Here is a 23,596-nt window from a genome sequence, read left to right on the forward strand (position 1 = left end):
GAATGCCTAATGTTTCCAATGATGTAGTAATTAATCAAATTCTGATGACTTTATCAATTAATTAGTACATTGCATGATATTGTTACTAATCGGAAACAAATAAAAAATGATATTGTTTGTAGCTTATGACACCAATAAAATACTATCAAAGTGACTTAACAAGTTAGCTGCCTGGAGAAAGCAAAAAATTCAACACTACTAAACACTAAAACCTCCAATCACCTTTGTTATGTCTATAAAGGTAGCTCTGTTTAGTTATAAGAGAAATATTATAGAACAGCTACCAGAATGGACACCACTACAACCTTTAAAAATACATGCAACATAACTTAAGAGTTGTATCAGACCATTATGTGACTATCCCTCCTTATGGAACTAAGTGCCATGCAATTGAAAGTTGAAACTGCCTTGGGGAATATTTTGGCATTCAACACATTTGATTAACATAACTTCCAACAGAGATTAACCACAAACAATATTTATAACAACTGGAACATTTCATATACTTATCTAGATATGAACAGCCACATAGCCAATTCATTGAATTCAACGGGCAGTGCAATTTGAGAACATAAATTGACAATGCACGCAGCTCTTGGGAATTGAACCTTGGAACTCATGCTCCACTCTGGTTTCAAGGAACAAGAGGTGCCATTAAGTTCAAAGCCATCAGCTTGACATTGCACGGCTTTATTCACATATATTCTAAAAAGGACAGGAAAGATGCTCGTACAGAATACATCGTGAAAGAAACTAAAAATCAGCCAAAGTACCTTTGGAAAGCCCATGGTAAACGGAACTGTAAGAACAGCCATGCCTCTTGAAACATTCTTCATGGTTTTAGCAAAAGGATTTCCCTCCATCCCTTCTTGCAGATTGCACTAATGAACAAAAGAAAAAAATTCAATTCATAAATTTAAAGATTAATTTCAGTTTACCCCCCTGAGGTTTGGAGGTGTCATCATTTCACCCCCTGTACTTTCAATTTTGAATTTTTACCCCCTAAACTTTCCAATTTCAATCAGCTGTGTCCAATTTCTACTATTCCGTCCAAATTGGACGTTAAGTTTGACTTTTGAGGGCTAAAATGGTCATTTCAACATAAAAAAATTAAAAAATACTCTAGGTGGTTGAAAGCCGCTCGCTGGTCTACGATATTTTTGATATATCTCTGATAAAGTAAAGAATTTTAGGATATATCTCCAATAAAGTGCAGAAATATTTGTAAAAAATAATTTTACACTTTATCTGTAAATAAATATCTGTATATCCCCAATAAAGTGAAGAAATATCGGTGTAAAATCATTTTTGGTCTATGATATTTGTGATATATCTCCAATAAATTGAAGAATTTTATGATATATCCCCAATAAAGTGAAGAAATATCTATAAAAAATGATTTTACACTTTATCTGTAAATATCTGTATATCCCCAATAAAGTGAATAAATATTTGTGTAAAATCATTTTTTACAGATATTTATTTACAGATAAAGTGTAAAATTATTTTTTACAAATATTTCTTCACTTTATTGGGGATATATCCTAAAACTCTTTACTTTATCAGAGATATATCACAAATATCGTAGACCAGCGAGCGGCTTTCAACCACCTAGAGTATTTTTTTTGTTTTTATAAACCTATTATAACTTGTGGTGTATAGGTTGAAGACAAAATAATAATAAAAAAAAAAAAAAAAAAACTTAAAAACAGAATTTTTTTATTTATTTTTTTTTAATTTTTTTATGTTGAAATGACCATTTTAGCCCTCAAAAGTCAAACTTAATGTTCAATTTGGACGGAATAGTAGAAATTGGACACGGCTGATTGAAATTGGAAAGTTTAGGGGGTAAAAATTCAAAATTGAAAGTACAGGGGGTGAAATAATGACATCCCACAGTTAATTCTTATCCCCAATCCTATCACCACCACCATTAACAAAACCAATCATCCTCTTAGGAGCAACAATCAATGCCCCAACTGGTCCTCCAGTAAGAAACAAGACTATAAATCCTATTACTAATCAAACCCAGAAACACACGTTAATCAGCAAAAGAAAAGCTGCATTCTTTTTCTCAAAAAGAATGAAACCCAGAATTGGGGCAAATCGTTAACAAAGAAAAACCCTAAATTTGAAATAAAATTGAATCAAATTAAAGAACCCAGAGGTTTCCTTACATTTTCTCGACTATGCTTTCTTGGAAAGAGCGGATCTTGAATTGGGTACCGGGACTTGACTTTTCTTAATGAATCCATAGTACCTGAACCCACAAATTCACACAGTAATAAGAGAAGGAGGCACAGAGAAAACAAAAATAGATGATGAAAATCTGCGATTAATCGAAAATGAAAGAAATATGCAATCAAAAATTGCAAAATTCAAAGAGAAGAGAGAGGAATGGTGGTGAAGATGAAGCTGTTTGATCGTTCTCGAGGTGGAGGAAATCGAAGGATTTAATCTTTTATGTTCCGAGGGGGAGGAGGAAGAGAATCGAACGGAGGCCGTCACTGTGGTTGTCGATTGGCGGTCATTGGTCACTGGTGAGAGAGAGAGAGAGAGAGAGAGAGAGAGAGAGAGAGAGATGGCTGAGAGTACTGAGGACTGAGGGTTGGTGAGATCGAAAGTGATTTTGAGAGAGAGAAGCGGGAGCTCGGGTGTTTTGGTCGAATGGAGAGGGAAAAAGTTTTTAAATTTTTGATTTTTGTCCAAGTGTTAAAGCAATATATCAACCCTAGCTAAAAGTCAGCTATTGTATCGGAAAAAAAAAAAAATTTAACTCAGACGACATCAAATATAAGGTGCATTGTCTGAAACTCATGTGACAACAGACAAATTAAAAAGCATTGTGTGAACCACTCAAACTAGACAACATCTTTCAGCAAGCATTGACTTAAAAGATATCAGATAACAGACACCTAATAACAGTTGTGTGACTGAAAATAATCAGACAACAGCAAAAATCAACCATTGTATAAATGAACCTTGGACAACATCACATAATAACTGTTGTCTGAATGAATTAATTCAGACAACATCAAAAAAATCAACCATTGTCTGAAATGCTATTGCACAAGAGGCAAGAAAAAACTGTTGTCTGATTCAAAAACTCAGACGACATAATATTTCTTGCTGTCGTCTGATTAAATCAGACGACAGTTAAAATGTTTGCTATCGTCCGATATGTGTTGTCTGATTCCGAAATTGGTGTAGTGACATCTCTATGATCATCCAAGCCTTTCCAGAGCAACCCCTCTCCTTCTCTTACCGGTGACCACACTCCAGTCCCAGAATCCTCAGGAGCCGACTGTCAGTGCCACCAAACCCTCTGTCAAAGTGCTTCGGTCCTAGTCTCCTCAGGAGCCGACTGTAGTACCGCGACCACAACGGTTACGGAACCAGCCAAGCAAGGGTAACGCCGTCGCAAACCCGCCTAGCTAAACTCACGCTTTAGCAAGTTCTCCCCACTTCCCAGTGATTTTTGCTCTGCTCTATCTACGACGTCGAGTATCGATTGTGTGATTTTGAAGAAGCTTAGCAAAAGTTCTCACCACGAGGCACAAAGAATCCCGCGACGAGGTTGGTGCTCTCCTCGTCCACAATCGCTCAAAAGAAGTCAGGTCAAGGGACACCCCCAACGACCGCACCCAAACGGTGCTGGCACGCCCGCGCAGAAAAGAGACTGTTGACCAGCTGCAACAAAACTGGAGTCAAACAATTAATAATAATAGCCAATGATTACATCAAAGTTTCTGGACCAAAATCTAATCAAAAGTAAAAATCAAATTTAGACAAATTGTAATTACTCAATTCTTTCGGTAACTCCAATTAAACATGACCAGGAAAGTAAGAAGAGATGTCGGTGGAGCAAAACTCACTTAAGTACCACTAATCTCAACTAGTTTACTAGACATCATACTTAATTGGGTGAGCCTAGTGAGAAAGAGTTAAGACAATTGTCATTTATTGATTTAAGGCATAATTGCCATTACATAATTCTTGGAAAATAAAAGACTATACGAAAAATCTGCAGCATTTTATCTTCATCGCCAGATTTAAAGTCTCCTTTAACTCGATGTTATGATCACCGTTGATCAGATACTCCATAAAATACCATGAAGAGGATGCTCTCTTGATTGAGGTGTATTGACACAATACATATGGTACCTAGGACGAATGGTGTTGGAATAGCATCACCATGGCAAAAAGTGGCACCATGGTGTCCAACCCTTATACCCTCAACGTCATGACTCCTTTGGTCATGTATTCGCCAATTTTGGCGATTACCTTCTTGAGCAAGTTGATCATATGGATCATATTGTCCATGGCGACTTCTTCTAGCCATTGAACGGTGCTCATGGTAGCCATCTTGAGGCCTACCAAATTCTATATTCACAAATTCGTGGTTGTGCCTTTCTACACAAACCATAGCTCCAATTAGCTGATGGAGATTTGTGATCCGTCCTTCGTTGATTAAGATTTGATAGAATTCAGAGAATCTTAATTCAGTGACGGGGAAGGTAGTTAGAGTTTTCTCAATCAATTGTGCTTCCGAACAATATTCCATAACTATTTCAAAGTTAGAGAAGCAGAGATTATTCCATCGTGCTTCTAAGTTCGGAAGATCGTGAATGTTAACTAAAACGTTCATGAAGCGATACCCAAAGGTTTCTAGCGCTATCCTCATTCATGTACTCAAACTAGAGTGTCATCTCTATGTGGTGCTTCATCAGGGTAAGTGCCCTGGAATTATCTATCTCAATTTGAAAGTCTTGAGTGGTTCCTTTAGAACAGGGCTCTTGGATTGTAGGCAATAAATCAAGGGCAACTAGGTGGAGCCCAACATTATGAGTGTAACGTCCCGAACCCAAATTTACCGGTTTACTAGTCTTTCGGACGGTAAACGAGAGTTATTTTTATTTTCGGCTCCGTTTCGACCTTTTAGGGGGCCCTAAAAGTTGACTTGTTGTTCGGGTCAAAATTTAAGGAAATTTTCTTCATGAAAGTTGTAGATGACGTTAAACCGAGCGTGTGCATATGTAGTACGTAAAAATCGGAGTTCGTACGAGAAAGTTATAAGCAAAAAGGTAAAATTACTGTTCATGGTAATTTCCTATATATATGGGAAGTTACTGTGGTAGATCAGATTGGTAATTCTCTCTCTCTTCTTCGTTTCTCTATCCTCGACCCCGTCAGCTTCGGCCAGCGGTTTCTCCCTCGTTCGGCAATGGATTTGGACAAGGCCGGCGGCTATGGAACCCTCTCTTCCATCTCTTCACGTCTGTGGTATTTTGGTGGCGCGATTTGGGCCGTAGGAGGTGCAGCAAGGTGGTGTTCGCGGTGGCCATTTCGGGTCTCCGACGATTTTTTGTTTTCCGGCCATTTTCGGCCACACCACCACCCATTTCTTGGAGTTCTCTTCATCCTAGGACGAACCATGGCAGTGGGTATCAACGATTTGGCCGGATTATGGCGGACTGACGACGAGAACCTCCACATGGATTTGAGGTAAATTCGAGTATCTAGACTTGAAATTGAGCTTGGCCACAGTTATGAAAGATGCTTAGAATGTTGAGTTGATGATGCTGGTAAAATCTGGTAGCCAGATATGGTGGTTGACCAACGGCGCGTGGGGCCCAGGCGCAATCGCCTGTGGCAGCGCTTGAGGGCGCGTCCGGCCGATCCTGGTGAGTTGTTAGGAGAATAATTGTAACTTTTATTGATAATAGGAGCGTCTATATATAGAGGATACAAGTACATAATCTTTGAGTACAAGAAATCCTATTCTAATTAGAACTAGGAATCTAGAACATTCTCTCCTATTACAACTATAGAAAGTAATCCTAGTTTGGTAAGACACACATTAATCGAATATCCTTCAATAAAAATTGTCAAACAGCTAACACTTTAACATATATTTTCAAAACAAATTAACAAAGCATTCATTTAATCACAGTTAATTAAAGATCAAAACTGCAGATTTGATAGAAGATAACATTTATATACAGAAATTAGAGATTCATATATCTGCTATTGAATTACATATTCAAACTCCTTTCAGACTTTCTTCTCCTTTGTTTCTGGTGGAGGTAACAAAATATTGAAGACTCTAGTAGCCAAAACTACTCCAACTAAAGGACCAACCTAATAGACAAAGAAGAGCTCCCAAGTATTGTGCCAGTTATTAACGCCAAGAGCATTAGCACGGTTCATAGAAGATAAACTGTAAATTGGAGCGTCCCTTCATCCAATTACACATGCTCTAGTAGCCGCACACACTACTAGAATAAGTTAATCAAACGACAGTCATCACACAACACATGAGTTTTTGCTGTTGTTTGAGTTAATCAGACGACAGATTTTTTAAACCAGTCGTTTCACCCTCTACTCATCCAACACATCGTTATTTGTTAAATTTGAGAGATTTCAGACAACAGTTATAAAGACATTTGTTGTCTGAATAATAGAAAAAAATAAACAAACAATTAATTTACATTTATTTTTTTCCACTCAAAACACTCAAAACCAAAATCTTGTTTCCTTCCCTTAGCTAAAAAATTAGGTCATTCGATCTCCCACCCAAACCGTGCGCGCTCTCGGCCTCTTTGGACTCACCAAAATCGTGTTCCCTCCCTTGGCTAAAAAATTAGGTCATATTCTCCCACCCAAAATCGCTCTCAGCCTCTCGGACTCACCAAAATCGTGTTCCCTCCCTTAGCTAAAAAATTTGGTCATTCTCCCACCCAAAATCGCTCTCAGCCTTTCTCCTTGTTCAACTCTCTCTAATGTGAACGATCCCTACTAAAATTGACCATGTCAGAGCAGAGATCCAGGTTAAGAATCCGAGACGCCAGCCCGGACTCGGTTATTTACACACTCGAGTCCAGCCTCTTCTCCTCTTCCGCTTCCGCCAGCGTTGACCGCTGCTCCTTCGCCTCCGAAGCCTTTGACCACGACTCCACCGCCTCCGAGATCTCTCCGGTGACCATCCCCACCCTCTGCATGCTTTCATTTCATGCTCATTGCAAATGTGGAACAATCTGATTTGAAATTTTGGATGCAGAACTCGTCGGCGCACCGTCACCAGGTTAAAGAGAGCTCCAGTGGTCCGGATCGCGATCCAGATCCGAAGACGAAGCCCGCTTTACACATCACTAGCCACCACCACGGTCATCGATCCAGAAAAGGAGAAAAGGCCAAAGGTACTACAGCTAAGCTTCGGGACGACGTCGCTTTCTTCCTTTCCTTTTCAGTTTTTCCAAACGATGTGACTTTTTGTTTTCCCTGACTTTCACTCTTTGGCTTGGAGCTTGCACAGTTCCAAAGCAAGACAGCGACGCCGACTTGGTTCTTGATTCAGCACGAAGCTCTTTCTCTCTCGCCTTGAAAGGTAAGCCCCCCAATTTTGTCCACTACAATCCAATCCAATCCAATCCATTCCTAGCCAAAAACCAAATGACCCTTGTGTTTTATAGAATGCCAGGACCGTCGATCTAGATCTGAAGCTCTGTCCAAGAAGCTAGACAGACCGAGACCCGCTTCTTTGGATTTGAACAATGTCACCGCCTCGTCTCCGAGATTGGGGACCTTAAAGAAGAGCTCAACGACGTCTCGCAAGTCTGGAACCTTCCCAAGTCCCGGAACACCTACCTACCGGCATACTAGTCTTGGAGTGCAGAAGGGTTGGAGCTCGGAGCGAGTTCCGGCCAATGCTAATTTGGGGGGCAGGAAGAATACAACTGTTGCTGCTATGTTGCCATTCAATAATGGGAGGACGTTGCCGTCGAAATGGGAAGATGCAGAGAGGTGGATTTTCAGTCCGGTTCAGGGGGATTGTGTGACGAGGCAGTCGAACAGCAATTATATCGAATTGCGCTGCGCTCCGGTGCTTGCCAAATAGTGGGCTACCCACTTCCCTTCAAAGCTTGGAGATTGTGCATTGCCCTGCTCTGCAGTGCTTGCCAGATAGTGGACTACCCTCTTCTCTTTCTCATCTACGTATCAGTGATTGCCCTTTGCTTCAGGAACGGTGCCAAAGAGAGACGGGTGAAGATTGGCCCAAGATTGCTCACATCAAGCACATAGAGATCAATAGACGAACAGTTCTAGGGCTTGCATTCTGATCAGTTTGGCCACGTCTCAGAGGGCTTGCATATTCTACGTGTAAGATCCTATTGTTTGAAGTCATTGCATATTCTAGGGTCTGGCTTGAACTCATGATCGATGGGTTTGACAAGGACAAGCCATACGAAGGAGAAACAGACCATTTCCATTCCCTAAGGTATGTCGCACATCCCAATTCTGGTCTTTGCCCTTCCCAATTCAGTTTATTGATGCTGGGAATTATATGTTGTTATCAATTTGATACTTTGAAAAGCTGGGTAATGTGTCTTCTTTCTGCCCTATTTCTTAATATGCAGCAGTTTCGTGGAAAGTGAGCAAAATATCTTGATATGTTAAGACGGAGATAGGCCAAGGTTAAGATTGCTCACAGGACCAATATTGCCATGTCTTGCTGTTGTAAGTATAATTCTCTCGCAGTTGATTCGGTTTACTCACCTCTTCACTCTAGTAGGCAATTCCTGATTTACTGCTTCTATTTTTGCACAGCTTCTCTTCTTATCTGAACTTGCACACTGTTCTTTATCTCCTCCACTCATCCACACTGTTTCCAAGCAGAATGAAAATCACAGGGAGATGAGAGCCAATTTTTTGTCAGTCAATACTTGGTACTCTTCTGATCTCTATTCAGTTCGTTCTAGTTGAACTGACTTGGTCTTTCATCAGACTTTCTAGAAAGCTTTTAAAGTTGCTGTTTCAATTCAATCTTCACATCATGATTAAGACCGCCCCCTCCCTCAGATCTCCTTTGATCTACTTCAACCATGGATACTGCTATCTATCATCTCATGTAACAAAGCTGTACCGGCTTCCCAATTTTCATTCTAGTACAAACCATGTATCAGAATACTATATACAACCACATCTGGAAAAATCCCTCTATTTTTCATTTCTAGGAAAAGCTTTGTTGCCTTATCTATCATCCCATCTTTACAAAGCCGATCAATTCATTTGCGGCTTTTCCTCTCTTTGCTTCTGTCTCTAGCCCTGGACTTAGCCTAGCCTAGCTCCCAAATAACGAGATTTGAATATAAAATCAATTTGTTAATATTCATATCACAGTCTGCTTACTCTGCTATTCAGTATGTTACAGGAAGCCAAGTTCATCCATTAGCAATAATATAATGGTCTAATTTGTGGTTTATGCTATGTTTCTTATATTTGCAGTACTGATAGCTAGAGTGTGGATCTTGCATATCGAATTAGCATGGGCAGAATAAGGTCATTGTATATAGATTAATGACTTGTGCGACTGTTGAAGAAAAGATATACAGAAAACAGGTAATAGATTGCTTTTTCCCTATATTTATACTAAGTGGGTATATATAGTATTTTCCATTTCTTAGATTATTAACTTTGGGGCCTGGGGTCTCTGTAGATTTCTGCAAATGGAAGTTGTGAAATTTTTAATTTATATCTGATCACTTGAATGCTTTTTGTCTCTGTGTTTGACACAACAAACATTCTAGTAGTGTTAGATCGTTGGATCTAGTGGACTTTTTCGATTTCCATGGCGGATTCAAATTCAGTTAAAGCCAGCCTTTGATCTTTCTGCTTATTCCTTCTCTAGCCTCCCACCTCATCTTCTTTTCTGGAGTAATGAAAACTTTATGACCTCAATGTTTTTGTTAGTCTTTTACAGAACCATAGAAATTGCTGGGAGTCTTTTCTTATTTTTGGATTAAATGGGAGTCTTTGATTTCTGTGTTTCATGAAGTGTGTGTGTATATATATATATATATATTAAGTCGGGTACGGGATCTCCCAAGTCATGCTGGTTTTCATTGCAAATGGAGAATGTTTAGCGGATCCATGTTTAGCATGTGTTTCGAAAATTAATTATTCCTTTGCAAACTAATTGCAGACCCACTCAGGCAAGCAATATTCCTAGCTAGTTCTCTTTCTAAAGCTTTTGCAGCTTTTGCTTCCTCTGGTTTGTGTGCTTTGGCATCTAGCATCTATTTTGTTGGGGACCTAGAATTTACACTTGGTCTATTGGGTTTAGTATGTTAAGGATGATATGTGATGTATTGGTTATAAAGTTTAGTTTTGCCTTTTCTACAGCAAATTGAAACTGCAAGTTTGCTTTTAGACTGGTGTTCATAATGCAGCCAAGTAGTTTTGCAAAAAAAAAAAAAAAATGTATATATATATATATATATATATATATATATATATATATATAAAACAAAATAAATAAAAATAAATAAATCTATGTTGTTGTGTCTGTGATTGTGTATATTACGTTTGGCATGAGATTTTAATATTCTCATATCCCACTCATGTGTATATTCTGATAATTAATAAAAAAATTCTGTTAATATTAAAGCGGCATCAAAATATATAATGCACAAGTCAAAAGGCAAGGCAGAAAAGCAACTACCTGGAAAAACTGTGCGGTACAATTTATGAAGCAGTTTTTATAATTTTAGTTCTAAGAAGTTGACTATTCTAGATTTTTTTTTTGCATAGTTGGTATTTAATATAATATTTTTAGGGTATTCCGGAGCAAAAGACCGACAAGGATTGTGGATATTTTATAATGAGATACATGAAGGAAATAGTGGAGGATAAAACCTTGGACATTTTCAGCAAGGTAAGTAAAACTAGTTGAGGTCACTTGGATTATGGTTATTGAAATATGGGTTACTGTGAGGGGGGTGTATTCAATTCAGATTTTAAAAGATTTTGTTTGAATTTTTATAATCCATGGATTTACTTAATCCACGGATTGTTTAAATTCTATATGGACTCTGATTGATTCTAATGGATTGATTTACTGGTATTTGTTTTGATTTCACTTGTCCTTATGATATTTTTGGTAGGTTAATTTTTTTTTTCTTTAAAAGCAATGGATGTATGGATCCAACTATAATGTTATATCAATGACAAAATAGTGTGTGTGTGTGTGTGGCAATGTACCATTCTTTATGTTGTGTATAATGATATATGAATAATAAGAGAAAACTAATCAGCCAAAATGTTACACAAAAAATAAAGTAATAAACTAATGACATAATTTATTTCATATCTAATTTACAAAAGAAACATGTGTGTATGTATCATCTTAACAATACCATTGAAAGTGAGCTTAATTAGCTAGAAAGATTAAAAAAAAAAAATTAGATGAAAGCAGAGGCAGAGGCAGAGGATGATAGTGGGAAGATAGGTCTAAGACAAAATGGATGAGTGTCACCTATTGAGAGCTGCTTTTTTTTTTTTGTGAATAGCTTCTTCATTTTTTGAGTGGGAAAGAATCCATCAAAATCTCTTGGGAAGTGGTTGGATTGTTTTTGAGTTTTGATATGTATAAGAAGCACTATAAAATCCTCCAAAATCCAGCATTTAATGAAATCCTTAAAAATCCATATACTTTTGAATATCTGCAGATTTGAATGGATAATTCTAAATCTTAATTGAATACATCAAGATTTTAAAGGATTATTTAAAATCCCAATTGAATACCCATAGACTTTCAAAATACAAAAAAATCTTATAGACTCTTAAATGAATACACCCCCCTGATTTTGCATGTATTCTGGTGGATATGTATATATAGTTTTGGTTGTTGATTGCTCACTGGCAATTAATGTTCTTATATTTAGTCCATGTATCTTGGCCTTGATACAGTATAGATATATATGATATCTCTTCATGTCAATTACCTGTGTATTGATTAGAAGTTCTATAGAATCTTGTTTTATTGGCTGGTTAGAGTTGCTTATATATATATATGCATAGATTCATTGTTGTTGCACAATTGAGTTCTTTAGATTCTTTTTAGGAATTATGTCAACTACTAAGTACAAACCATTTTGTTTCAGTGGGAGAGAAGAAGTAAAGCAGCATATTCCCAGGAGGATATCGATGTGGTCAGAACTGAGTGGGCAAAGTTTGTGGTTAAAACATATATGTAAGATTTGTGTTGGTACTTCTTGGAGACCTAGTTCAAAGTTTGTGGTTATGTTTTGGTTGGACAGGATCAGTAGCTAGTACTTTGAATTGATATGTAAGAAATACTTTAACAATTGGGTACTCTATTTCTAGTTTCGGTGTGTTTTGGCAATGTATGACAATGATGTGCTATAGTAAATGACATTTGAACTAATTTGTGTTTCATATTTGCCTATTTCCAAAATCAGTATATGTAGTGCTTATTCAATTCAAACAACATATATAAGGCTATTAAATATGGTAGTACAGTATCATCAGACAACACATAAATTTACACACATAATACCTATTGTCTTAGGAACATTCACACAACAGTTTTACTAAAGGACATATTGTGTGCAATTCCTTGCAACGACATGACCACACTATCACTGATGTCTGAGGTTCATTTCAGACAACAGATTCTTCCGGCACATTGTTATCTCATACGCATTCAGACAACACTTACATCTCGCAAACTGTTATCTTAAATAAATTTCAGACAACAGGGGAAAAAAGTATCTGTAGTCTGAGGTTCATTTCAGACAACAGATTCTTCCGGCACATTGTTATCTCATACGCATTCAGACAACACATGCATCTCGAAAACTGTTATCTTAAATAAATTTCAGACAACAGGAGAAAAAAGTATCTGTAGTCTGAGGTTCATTTCAGACAACAGATTCTTCCGGCACATTGTTATCTCATACGCATTCAGACAACACTTACATCTCTCAAACTGTTATCTTAAATATATTTCAGACAACAGGGAAAAAAGTATCTGTAGTCTGATGTTCATTTCACTCAACACCAAAATAACAAGCAATTGTCTAAGTTAACACGCATTAGATTTTGGGTAAATTCAGACAACAAATTTTGGCTTATATGTGTTGTGTGACTGAGCAACAGACAACTGTTATCGACAGTTGTCTGAACGAGGTCAATCAGACATCAGGCTACTAGACAACAGCAGGTTTTTCATTCAGACAACAGTCGTTCGACAGTTGTCTGATTAACTTTGTGGTATAGTGACAACACCCAAATTCATAGAGAAAAATTGGACCTCAATTTTCAAACTCAAATCTCTTATAAAAAGTTAAAAACCCAACTTCTTGGTAGAAAATTCAATCATGTTTAATGGATTAGAAATGGAGACCAAGTCCCATTTGGCAGACAGAGACCGAGGAATTCCAATTCGTATGCCGTGATGCGAAAGAATTCCAAACTGAACACAAATTCAAAGCTGGAAAAGTATGAGCTAGCAAAACCACCAAAAGCATTATTTCTTAATAGCGGATCATCAAACAAACCATTCACTTTTTTTTTTTTTTCCCATCTCCAAATGCCTTCAAATGAATATTCACAGATTGAGAACCAACTTCCTTGATCAATTAAGACAAATAAATTTCCAATGTTTCAATGTTCAACTTAAGCGGAGATGGAATCATGCATTTGCAACGTTTTAGAAATGCTCAGAATGTTTAACCAACCATATTTGCAGAAAAAGATTCTTAGGACCTCTAAGCATAACCCAAAGCAGAGAAAAGCAAAGAGAAAAAGTGAACACAGCTGAACAAAATGAGGCTAATAAGGCCCATCTAATTATGAAACCCATGTCCGTGAAGTTTTCATATAAAGTAGATAATCACAGCTAAAAAAAAGAAAAAAAAGAAGAAGAAATTCGCACGCTAAATGAAAGACAAACTTACCAACAACCAAGAGCAAGCCAGAAGTTTCAGAAATTGAGAGAGGGGTTCCACTAAGGAGAAATATTGTCCTCTCTTCCAGGTTCGAAGCTACTTCTCCAACGATATTAACAGTCTCACTTTGTCTCTGCACCGAAACACCAAACAATCGACAGAGCCAAATTTTACCAAGAAAAGAGACCCAATTTTCATTTTCTAGAACTGAAAAGAAAATCAAACACACACCTTTTCTTTTGCTAAAAGCACCTTCCCATAGTGGATCCAAATCTTGGCACGCACCTCTTCCCAACCAAACCAACACCGATTCCTACTCCTCCTTTCACACTCTCACTCTGTCTCTGCACCTCTACCCAAACGAATCCAGATCGATTGCTCCTCTTCTCCTTTCACAGTCTCTCACTCTCTCTGCACGCAAAAAATCAGACGGCGTCACTATCGCAATGCTTATCCACACGCCAAGCCAACTACGAGGTCGTTGCCCGGAAAGTTCAGCATTTGAAAAAAAAAAAAAAAAATTGTTTCCGTTAATAAGCGCACATTTTGGAAAGCTAGTCAAACAAAAAACGTAACGAATTCGAATGACTCAACTCCCCTCTTTCACACCTTGAATCTTAGCTAGCTTAAGAGCTTCTCTATTTAAACACCATAGAGCACCCTCCTTATTTTCTGTGCTGGAGTGAGAGTGCAGAACTAGCTAGAGAGCTCCATTTATTGGTTTTAACCTATCAGCTACTGCATATATCTCTCCTCTCTTCAAATCTTAGTTGAGTCGCCATGGGAACTCGAACTCAGAACGGCGCCGATAAAACTTACGACCAGACAGAGGTTAGTATGCTTCTCGATTCCTATCTGAAACTTTCGAAATTTCCGAAAATGATGTTAATGATCTTGTTTATATTAATTGGGTTGAGGTTGCATCTGTTTATTGTTTCATAAAGAATGAGGCCAATTAAGCTAGGCTTAAATGGGAGAAAGTTATGTCTTCTCCTCTTATATACTTGGTTTCCCATTTTTGTTTTAGCTTATGTCTCTATTTCTGCTCGGAATCTGATCGAGATGAGACTCATAAGGCCCTGAGGGTCTTCAACTTTGAGTGCACAAACAAACCCAGAGAGATATTATTTTCAAAGTAAGATCCTTAAGTCTCCTTGACCAAATGTAGAGCATAATGACTATTGATCCTTCTTGCATTTTTGTTTTTCCTAGACCCACACGTGGCTTCATTGGCAGCATTAGCATTTTTTTCCTTTCAGTTGCACTATAATTTTGAGGGGATAGGTTTGCAATTGTGTATGGCACGTAATTTAACTAATTTCTATAAGCCAAAATAGATAAATCAACGTTTAATAAAAAAATACAGAAAAGTAAATATATTTAGTTGAAATAAATATTGAATATGGTAATTTGGGGATACCAATCTTCAAGATTCACTGAGCTGGGAATTAAATTCCCAAAATACCCTTATAAAGTCCCTAGAATATCACTACTGCCCCCCAAGTTTCCTCTGCTAGCTAGGAATCTTGTATGCTACTGGTGTTTGATTTGTAAGATTTGAAGTGCTCAATTTGGTGTACATTGTTGATGCTCATGAAAGCAGATTCAACACGGTTGTCTTTTCACTAAATTTGTGTACTAAGTTGTTTTCACTTATATGATAGATGGACGAAAAATTAGCCAAGGAAAAGGCAATCAATGAGTGGCTTCCAATTACTTCTAAGAGAAATGCAAAATGGTGGTATTCGGCTTTTCACAATGTTACAGCCATGGTTGGAGCTGGTGTTCTCGGTCTCCCTTATGCTATGGCTGAGCTTGGATGGTATGTTAATTATCCTATATTCTAATTAAGCATCAAATTAAACCTTATAACTTATGTCAATTAATCTGATTGATCTCATTGTGTAATTCAGGGGTCCTGGTATAGCTATTTTGGTCCTTTCATGGGTCATCACATTATACACACTATGGCAAATGGTTGAGATGCATGAGATGGTTCCAGGGAAACGTTTTGATCGTTACCACGAATTGGGTCAGCATGCATTTGGTGAAAAGCTTGGTCTTTACATTGTGGTTCCTCAGCAACTCATTGTTGAAGTTGGTGTTTGCATTGTGTACATGGTCACCGGAGGAAAATCGCTGCAGAAGGTCCATGACACTGCGTGCTCAGACTGCAAAAAGATCAAATTGACTTACTTCATTATGATCTTTGCCTCTGTTCATTTTGTGCTTTCCCTCCTTCCCAACTTCCACTCCATCGCCGGCGTGTCTTTGGCCGCAGCTGTCATGTCCTTGAGGTAAGATATTTTTGCTAGGCTTTTACTCACTATATAATAGGGGTGGCAGGAGGAACCCATTAGCTTTTTGTGTTTCTTCAAAGTTAGAAGTCTTGCCCCCCAAAACATGGTTGATGAAATGCCTCTAAGCTAGGGAGTCCTACTATATGTTTATTTCCAAGTTATGTTATTGTGTACGTGATTCATTAATATCTTGGATACTAATTGTGATGCATATGTGTGCAGTTACTCTACCATAGCATGGACTACTGCGCTAGACAAGGGTGTGGTAGAAAATGTCGATTATAGTTACAAAGCCACGACTACTACAGGAAAATTTTTCAACTTCTTAGCTGCATTGGGTGAAGTGGCTTTTGCGTATGCTGGCCATAATGTAGTCCTCGAAATCCAAGCAACAATTCCTTCTACACCTGAGAAGCCTTCCAAGGTACCCATGTGGAGAGGAGTCATTTTTGCCTATATAATTGTGGCCTTGTGCTACTTCCCAGTTTCTCTGGTGGGATATTACATATATGGCAATTCACTTGATGACGACATCCTCATCACATTGGAAAGACCCAAATGGCTAATTGCAATGGCTAATATGTTTGTTGTCATCCATGTTATTGGAAGCTATCAGGTGATGGACCAATGAAGGATTGCCTAAATTTTTTGAATTTCATTTTCTGTTCTCAAACATTAATTTAGTCTGACACTATTAGCTCTGTTGCAGGTTTATGCAATGCCAGTGTTTGACATGATGGAAACTCTACTGGTAAAGAAGTGGGATTTCAGGCCAACTTTTAAGCTTCGCTTCATTACACGAACTTCATATGTTGGTAAGTTACTTAGTTACAGTGGACCTTAATTCCATCAAGTTTATGCTATTGCTTCGAGTTCAAGCTGGATATACATTAATGAACTAAAATTGACATTTCGTTGCAGCAATTACCATGTTTGTCGGAATCACATTCCCTTTCTTCAGTGGTCTCCTTGGATTTTTTGGAGGATTTGCTTTTGCCCCAACAACATATTTTGTAAGCTCACAATCTATTCCATTAAATTCTAATGAAATAAAATTGACATTCTGATTTTCTTTTTCACATGTTTAATGAACTTGTTAATATCTTCAGCTTCCTTGCATAATGTGGCTTGCCATCTACAAACCAAAGAGATTCGGCTTATCCTGGTGGTGCAACTATGTATGTTGAGTTTGGTCAATTTATACTTTATTGTTCTTAAGCATGCGTTTGATTTCTGTTTGATTGCATATATTTGAGTTAATCTTATTTTGACTTGCTAATTTCAGATCTGCATCTTCTTTGGTGTTCTTTTGATGGTTCTATCACCAATTGGAGGGCTGAGATCAATCATAGTTCAAGCCAAGACCTACGAATTCTACTCTTAAGCCATTGATCATCATCCTTCCAAGCGAAAATCCTGGAAGGGGTAGTAGTAGTTTTTTTTTTTTTTTTTTTTGAATAAAGGACTGGTGCGGCTGCCCTCAAGCCTTGATTAATGAAATTGTCGAATACAAGGGGGGACATTGAGCCTAAACCCCTGATTACAATAAGCATCTAGAGAACGTCCTGAAATACTATCATGACTCTCTACCAAATAACTATATTCAACAAGGCACCAACTAGCAAAGAGCGCTCTACTGGCGACTCTATTTGCTTTGACATAGTGGTGACTTAACGGAAAGATAACTCGATATGTGACCCGATTACAACGTAGTATAATTACCATACACACAGCTTTCCCACTATGTTGCCGCCGGAGGATAAATCCGACGACACTTAGTCTCACCCTGCCACTAGGCGGTAGCGACCATTTGACGAAGCAAGGAACTCGTCGCCGACCTAGAGCAGACAAGGCACTTTGAGTGCACACACAGACATATAGCCCGACTAGCCCTACACAACAAATCCGACACCAATCTTCACCAAACTTCTTCCATTGGCTCACCTGTCTGTGGCGTCCTTGCACTGCGGCGCGGCCTGTAGCGGCGGCGGCAAGCTTGGCCCGATTTGAGCTCGATTTTGAGTCAACGCCGATATCTCGAGTTCTAGACCACCAATCTTCAAGATTCTTGGCTTGTTGAACTCGCCTCAACCTTCTGATGATTCTTCGAGAAGGATCGCACTTGGAGTGAACGTTTTCACGTTCCTCGGAGCTTCACCGGTTTCTGGAAAATTTCCGGCCAAACCCAACTGTTCTAGGTAATTTCCGACCACTTCCTTTCATTTTCAGACTTCATGCTAGTTATGAAAATGGTTAAGATTGTTGAGATGAAGAAGGGCAGCCCGGCCCCGACACCATTGGCGGTGGTCGGCGGCGGCTCTGCCACTAACTCCGGCGGCCATTTCCGGCCACCTCCGGGGGTCAAAAATATGGTTTCTATACATTTTTAGATTCTATATTTCAATACGATCATTTCGATATATTATACGCAATTTTTGGATATCGTATGATTAAGTTATGAATTTTTACGTTTCGATCGATTTCGATCGTTCGATTCATGATCTGTGAAGATCGGACCGTCTGATGGACTCTTAGTTTTGATATGATGATCGTATGACTGTCCCAGTGGCCTTGTGTGGTCATGGGCGAAGATCCGACCGTTGGATCTTCGTATAATTGCTAAATAGTGATTAGGGAGGCGATTCGTGAGAATCCGTCCGTCGGATTTTCGTATAAGTTTGTGAAGATGTTAGTAAGGATGATTCAGGAAGAACCGACCGTTGGATCTTCGTGATGATTTTTGGAGGATGATCCTAAAGGCTATCTGTGAGGATCCGACCGTTGGATCATCATTTAATTTCGATCCGACCGTTGGATTGTCGTTTGAGTATGTTTTTGAGTTATTGGCTAAGTTAAGGTCATGTTTGATTAGGTGATTGACGGTCTCCCTTGGGTGAGCGGTTTCGGTGTGTATTGTGTTGAATTGAAGACGCAGCGGGAATATCGAGGTGAGTAAATCGCACATGGTTCATTTACGAACCGAAATTCAGTGATTTGATTTAATTGTGAAATTGTGGAAATTGTTTTATGAAAATAAATATTTGTTTTAAATTATATGGATTTGCTCAACTACGGTCCATAGGTAAGTAAAATGAATTTCTTGATTTTAATGCATGTGAATTATAGTGAGTATTAGTAATCATTCCTGAGGGAATGATTTTGTACATAGATATTTACGAGGAATAAATATTGGATGGTGCGACATTGAGTGAAGTATTGATATGGTTAAATGAGTTTTTTATTCGAGCATTACTCTTTAGAAGATGTAATTTATCTTATATGTTGAGTTGATTATGATAAAGAGTAATTGAGTAAAGTGCGATAGTTGAGTCGTTGAGATGAATTAAATGGGGAGTCGAGTGAATTGAGGAAAACTGTTATTCGTAAAGGTGAACCTTGACCAAGGTGACACATTACGATTCAGTTGAGGAGTCGAGTGAATTGAGGCAAATATTTTCGTAAAGGTGAACCTTGGCCAAGGTGACACATTACGATTCAGTTAGAGCTCTAGTCTGTCTGCCTTTGTACTGCTTGGGGGATAACCTTGAGTTATCGTATGCCCTTGAGTACACTATACTGCTAGGGGGATAACGTGAGTTATCGTATGCCCTGGAGTATAATATATACTGCATGGGGGATTAAAATAAGAATCGTATGCCCATGAGTATACATTTGTAAATTGGAGAGAGAACGAGTAGTTGTATTGTGGTAGTCGTTGTGAGATGTGAGTTGATTGATGCTTGAAGTGACGTTGTACACTTCAATTATTATGCAAAGAAAATGCTTGAGTTGAATTTATGCTTGAGTTGATTTGGTTACTTTAAATCGTGCAATCCTTTCATTTACTCATACGAGCTTTGCAAAAAGCTTACCGGGTTTGTATTGTTGCAATCCCGGTACACTATTCAAACGGTGTAGCGGGTAATCCTACAGGTCAGGAGAATCGGGAAGGTGATCGAGCTGCGTAGAGTAATTGCATTGTGTTGTTCTGGATTTATATTGTGCGGTTTGTTATGCTCTTTTGAGTATTGTAATTTAATTTGGTGAGAGTGCGTTGTAATAAGTAACTTGAGGAATTGAGTTATGTAACATTGCGAGGTGTGAAGTGTGGTTGTTTGTGAGAAAAAAAATTCAGGACGTTATTTGTAATTGTTATTATTCATGTTTCGGACTTGAATTGATTATTCAAAATTCGGGGCGTGACAAGTTCCCATCTGCTTCCTCTCTTCACTGCTGCGCCACTGGTGACTGATCTGAATCAGAGGATTGAAGACGGTAGCCCCTAGCCGGCTATCCCAAGATGGCTGCTCCACAGCCGGCTCACCCCCAAACGGATCACTCTACCTCCAGAGTTTCACAGCCCACACCCCACAAATCGAGATGTTCATCGAACCACTCCATCTCCGGCCAGTCATGAATCGAGCCACCGCCACAAAGCCTGCGTCCCCAGCCTTCTTCTCCACCAAACCAGTGCCACCAGTCACGATCCCAGCCGCCAATCCGCTCCGCAACTCCGAACTATAGAAACTGGACCAAGACCTCCCAGCGTACCTGTTATCACCTACCACCGCCCACCAATCCCCTCGATCAAGAGCGAAGCCACCCTAACCAGAGGAACTGCATTCACCATGCACCAGATCCCGTTCGACGACAGCGTCCATGGACGCGCCGTCGGACAGAGACAAGCCTAACTTTTGACAAAACCCTAGAGCTCAGACCTGATCCCACTTTTCTCAATTTTAGTGCTTGTATGTAGTAGTATTTAAAAAGAAAAGGAAAAAAAAAAAACATTGAGCTGTTTCTGATGAAGATGAGGAAGAAAGCTTGAGCAGCAAGTAAGCCGTGGACAAAGAAATAAATACGGTTGTTTATGGAGTGGAATATTCGTCGCCATGTATCAGGGAAAAGAATCTGTCACCATGGGACTAGCTAAATAAGATCAATATGGCATGTGCAGTATACATAGATAGTCCATATTGCTATTCCTAGGGTTAACCCACTTTGCCACTTCCATTTTTATGGCGTATTCATAAAGAGCTAGGACCAATCTTAGCAAGAGGTAGGCTCGCTTTATATGGACGGGCTTGGGCCGGGCCTTACTATATTTTTAAATAGTAGCGGGCCGGGCTTTATTGTAAATCGAAGGATCCAAGCCCATCCATATAAAGCGAGCCTTTCGAGCTTTTGTGGGCCGGGCCTTGCGGGCTTTTTTGGGCCGAGCCTTGCGGGCTTTATTTACAAATAAATCTTTAAAGATACTAATTTTTTTATATACTTATATTTATATATCATACACTCCAAAGAGCAACATCTATCAATTCAAAGAAAATAAAAAAAACTAACCGTTGGATGTGATCATTACAATAAATTATGAGTGTGGTAAAAAATTTAACCAATTTCACCATATTTTCGAATCCGATCGAATTGGTCAACCGTTGTCACTTCTATGTCTTCTTGGTTGACCGATGGCTAGACGACCGCGAAACGTGCTTATTTTTTCACATCATGTCTGTAAATATCCTATTGATGGATGTGCTTGTACATAAGATAAAAATTTCAATTTTAATTACAAAGACGTTGGACTATATCAATTTGCCTCCTAAAGTTGTATGACTTATACATTGCATTTAAATTGTTGAGGTTCATTCTAAAGCAACCATGAAGTAGAAAATGAATTTATAGAAACCAACCGCTTGATAGAGAGATTGTAATGTTTTATGGTGATTGTAAAAAATCCAGCCTATTTGGTCTTCGTTTCGAATTCAATCAACTAGGTCAAACTTAGTTACTCTTATAAACCTATATTTATATATCATGCACTCCAAAGAGCAACCCCTATCAATTCAAAGAAAACGGAAAAACCGACCGTTGGATGGGATTATTAATACAATAAATTATGAGTGTGGTAAAAAATTTAGCCAATTTCACCATATTTTCGAATCCGATCGAATTGGTCAACCGTTGTCCCTTGTATGTTTTCTTGATTGACCGATGGCTTGACGACCGCGAAACGTGCTTATTTTTTCACATCACGTCTATAAATATCCTATCGATGGATGTGCGTGTACATAAGATAAAAATTTCAATTTTATTTATAAAGACGTTGGCCTATATCAATTTGCCTCCTAAAGTTGTATGACTTGTACGTTGCATTTAAATTGTTGAGGTTCATTCTAAAGCAACCATGAAGTAGAGAATGAATTTTGAGAAACTAACCGCTCGATGGAGAGATTGTAATGTTTTATGGTGGTTGTAAAAAATTCAGCCAATTTGGTTCTCGTTTTGAATTCAATCAACGAGGTCAAACTTAGTTACTCTTATAAACCTATATTTATATATCATACACTCCAAAGAGCAACCCCTATCAATTTAATAAAAATGGAAAAACCGACCGTTGGATGAGATTATTACAATAAATTATGAGTGTGATAAAAAATTTAGTCAATTTCACCATATTTTCGAATCCAATCGAATTGGTCAACCGTCGTCATGATATGTTGAATATATATGCACATATTCTATATAGAAGTATGAGAACTTCACACACACACACACACATATATATATATATAAACACACACACACATATATATAAGAATATATATTTATAAACACACACACATATATATATAAGAATATATATTTATAAACACACACACACACACACACACATATATATATATATATATATATATATAAAAGAATATGTGTGTGTATTTATAAACACACACAAACATATTCTTATCGATATATATATATATATATCTGTGTGTGTGTGTGTGTGTGTGTTTATATATGTGAGGAAGTTCTCATACTTTTATATAGAATATGTGTTTATATATAGGATTAAATTCAGTTTACCCCCCTGAGATTTGGGGGTAATTTCATGTTAGTCCCTGTCCTTTTAATTTAATCAGTTTACCCCCCAAACTTTCCAATTTCAATCAGCCGTGTCCAATTTCTACTATTCCGTCCAATCTGGACCGTTAAGTCTGACTTTTGAGGGCTAAAATGGTCATTTCAAGACAAAAAAAAAACTAAAAAACCTTTTTTTTTCTTTTTTTATTTTTTTTTTCTGTTTTTTTTTTTTTTAAAAAAAATTTCTGTTTTTTTTTTTCCATCTTTTATTTTTATTATTATTTTTTTTATATATAAATTTTGTCTTCAACTTATACACTACAAGTTATAATAGGTTTATTCGTTTATAAAAACAAAAAGATACTCTTGGTGGTTGAAAGTCTCTCGTTGATCTACGATATTTATGATATATCTCCGATAAAGAGAAGAATTTTAGGATATATCCCCAATAAAGTGAAGAAATGTCTGTGTAAAATTATTTTTTACAGATATTTACATATAAAGTGTAAAATCGTGAAGAAATATCTGTGTAAAATCATTTTTTACAGATATTTATAGATAAAGTGTAAAATCATTTTTTACAGATATTTCTTCACTTTATTGGGGATATCTCCTAAAATTCTTCACTTTATCGGGGATATATCACAAATATCGTAGATCAGCGAGCGACTTTCAACCACTTAGAGT

The 23,596-nt window shown here is 37.8% G+C and overlaps 2 protein-coding genes across 3 annotated transcripts; one reads left to right on the forward strand and one right to left on the reverse strand.

The window, feature by feature from the left end:
* Positions 1 to 206: 206 nt before the first annotated feature.
* Positions 207 to 14,035, reverse strand: LOC133735272 (uncharacterized). The gene is made up of 3 exons (XM_062162681.1): positions 13,761 to 14,035; positions 2,178 to 2,260; positions 207 to 881 (listed from the first exon to the last, which is right to left on the reverse strand). The coding sequence occupies exons 2-3, from the start codon at positions 2,253 to 2,255 to the stop codon at positions 507 to 509; spliced, it is 453 nt and encodes a 150-aa protein (XP_062018665.1). The 5' UTR covers positions 2,256 to 2,260; positions 13,761 to 14,035; the 3' UTR covers positions 207 to 506.
* On the forward strand, positions 14,035 to 17,491 carry LOC133735271 (lysine histidine transporter 1-like). 2 transcript variants are annotated; one of them, XM_062162680.1, is made up of 9 exons: positions 14,035 to 14,582; positions 14,779 to 14,886; positions 15,416 to 15,573; positions 15,665 to 16,048; positions 16,274 to 16,667; positions 16,761 to 16,866; positions 16,973 to 17,064; positions 17,161 to 17,229; positions 17,337 to 17,491. In XM_062162680.1, exons 3-9 carry the CDS (start codon positions 15,416 to 15,418, stop codon positions 17,433 to 17,435), a joined length of 1,302 nt encoding a protein of 433 aa, XP_062018664.1. In that variant the 5' UTR covers positions 14,035 to 14,582; positions 14,779 to 14,886; the 3' UTR covers positions 17,436 to 17,491. The 2 variants fall into 2 exon arrangements, with proteins under 2 accessions (XP_062018664.1, XP_062018663.1); XM_062162679.1 differs by lacking the exon at positions 14,779 to 14,886.
* The last annotated feature ends 6,105 nt before the right edge of the window (positions 17,492 to 23,596 follow it).

Source organism: Rosa rugosa, chromosome 3, assembly GCF_958449725.1.
Source record: "Rosa rugosa chromosome 3, drRosRugo1.1, whole genome shotgun sequence".
In the NCBI taxonomy this organism is placed as follows: Eukaryota; Viridiplantae; Streptophyta; class Magnoliopsida; order Rosales; family Rosaceae; genus Rosa; species Rosa rugosa.

Excerpts from the sequence above, each read along its gene's own strand:
- LOC133735272 (XM_062162681.1), bottom strand. The coding sequence starts at position 2,255 with ATGGATTCATTAAGAAAAGTCAAGTCCCGGTACCCAATTCAAGATCCG. Across the intron at positions 882-2,177 it reads GAAAGCATAGTCGAGAAAAT|TGCAATCTGCAAGAAGGGAT; the intron begins GTAAGGAAACCT and ends TTTGTTCATTAG.
- LOC133735271 (XM_062162679.1), top strand. The coding sequence starts at position 14,532 with ATGGGAACTCGAACTCAGAACGGCGCCGATAAAACTTACGACCAGACA. Across the intron at positions 14,583-15,415 it reads AAACTTACGACCAGACAGAG|ATGGACGAAAAATTAGCCAA; the intron begins GTTAGTATGCTT and ends CTTATATGATAG. Across the intron at positions 16,049-16,273 it reads GCAGCTGTCATGTCCTTGAG|TTACTCTACCATAGCATGGA; the intron begins GTAAGATATTTT and ends ATATGTGTGCAG.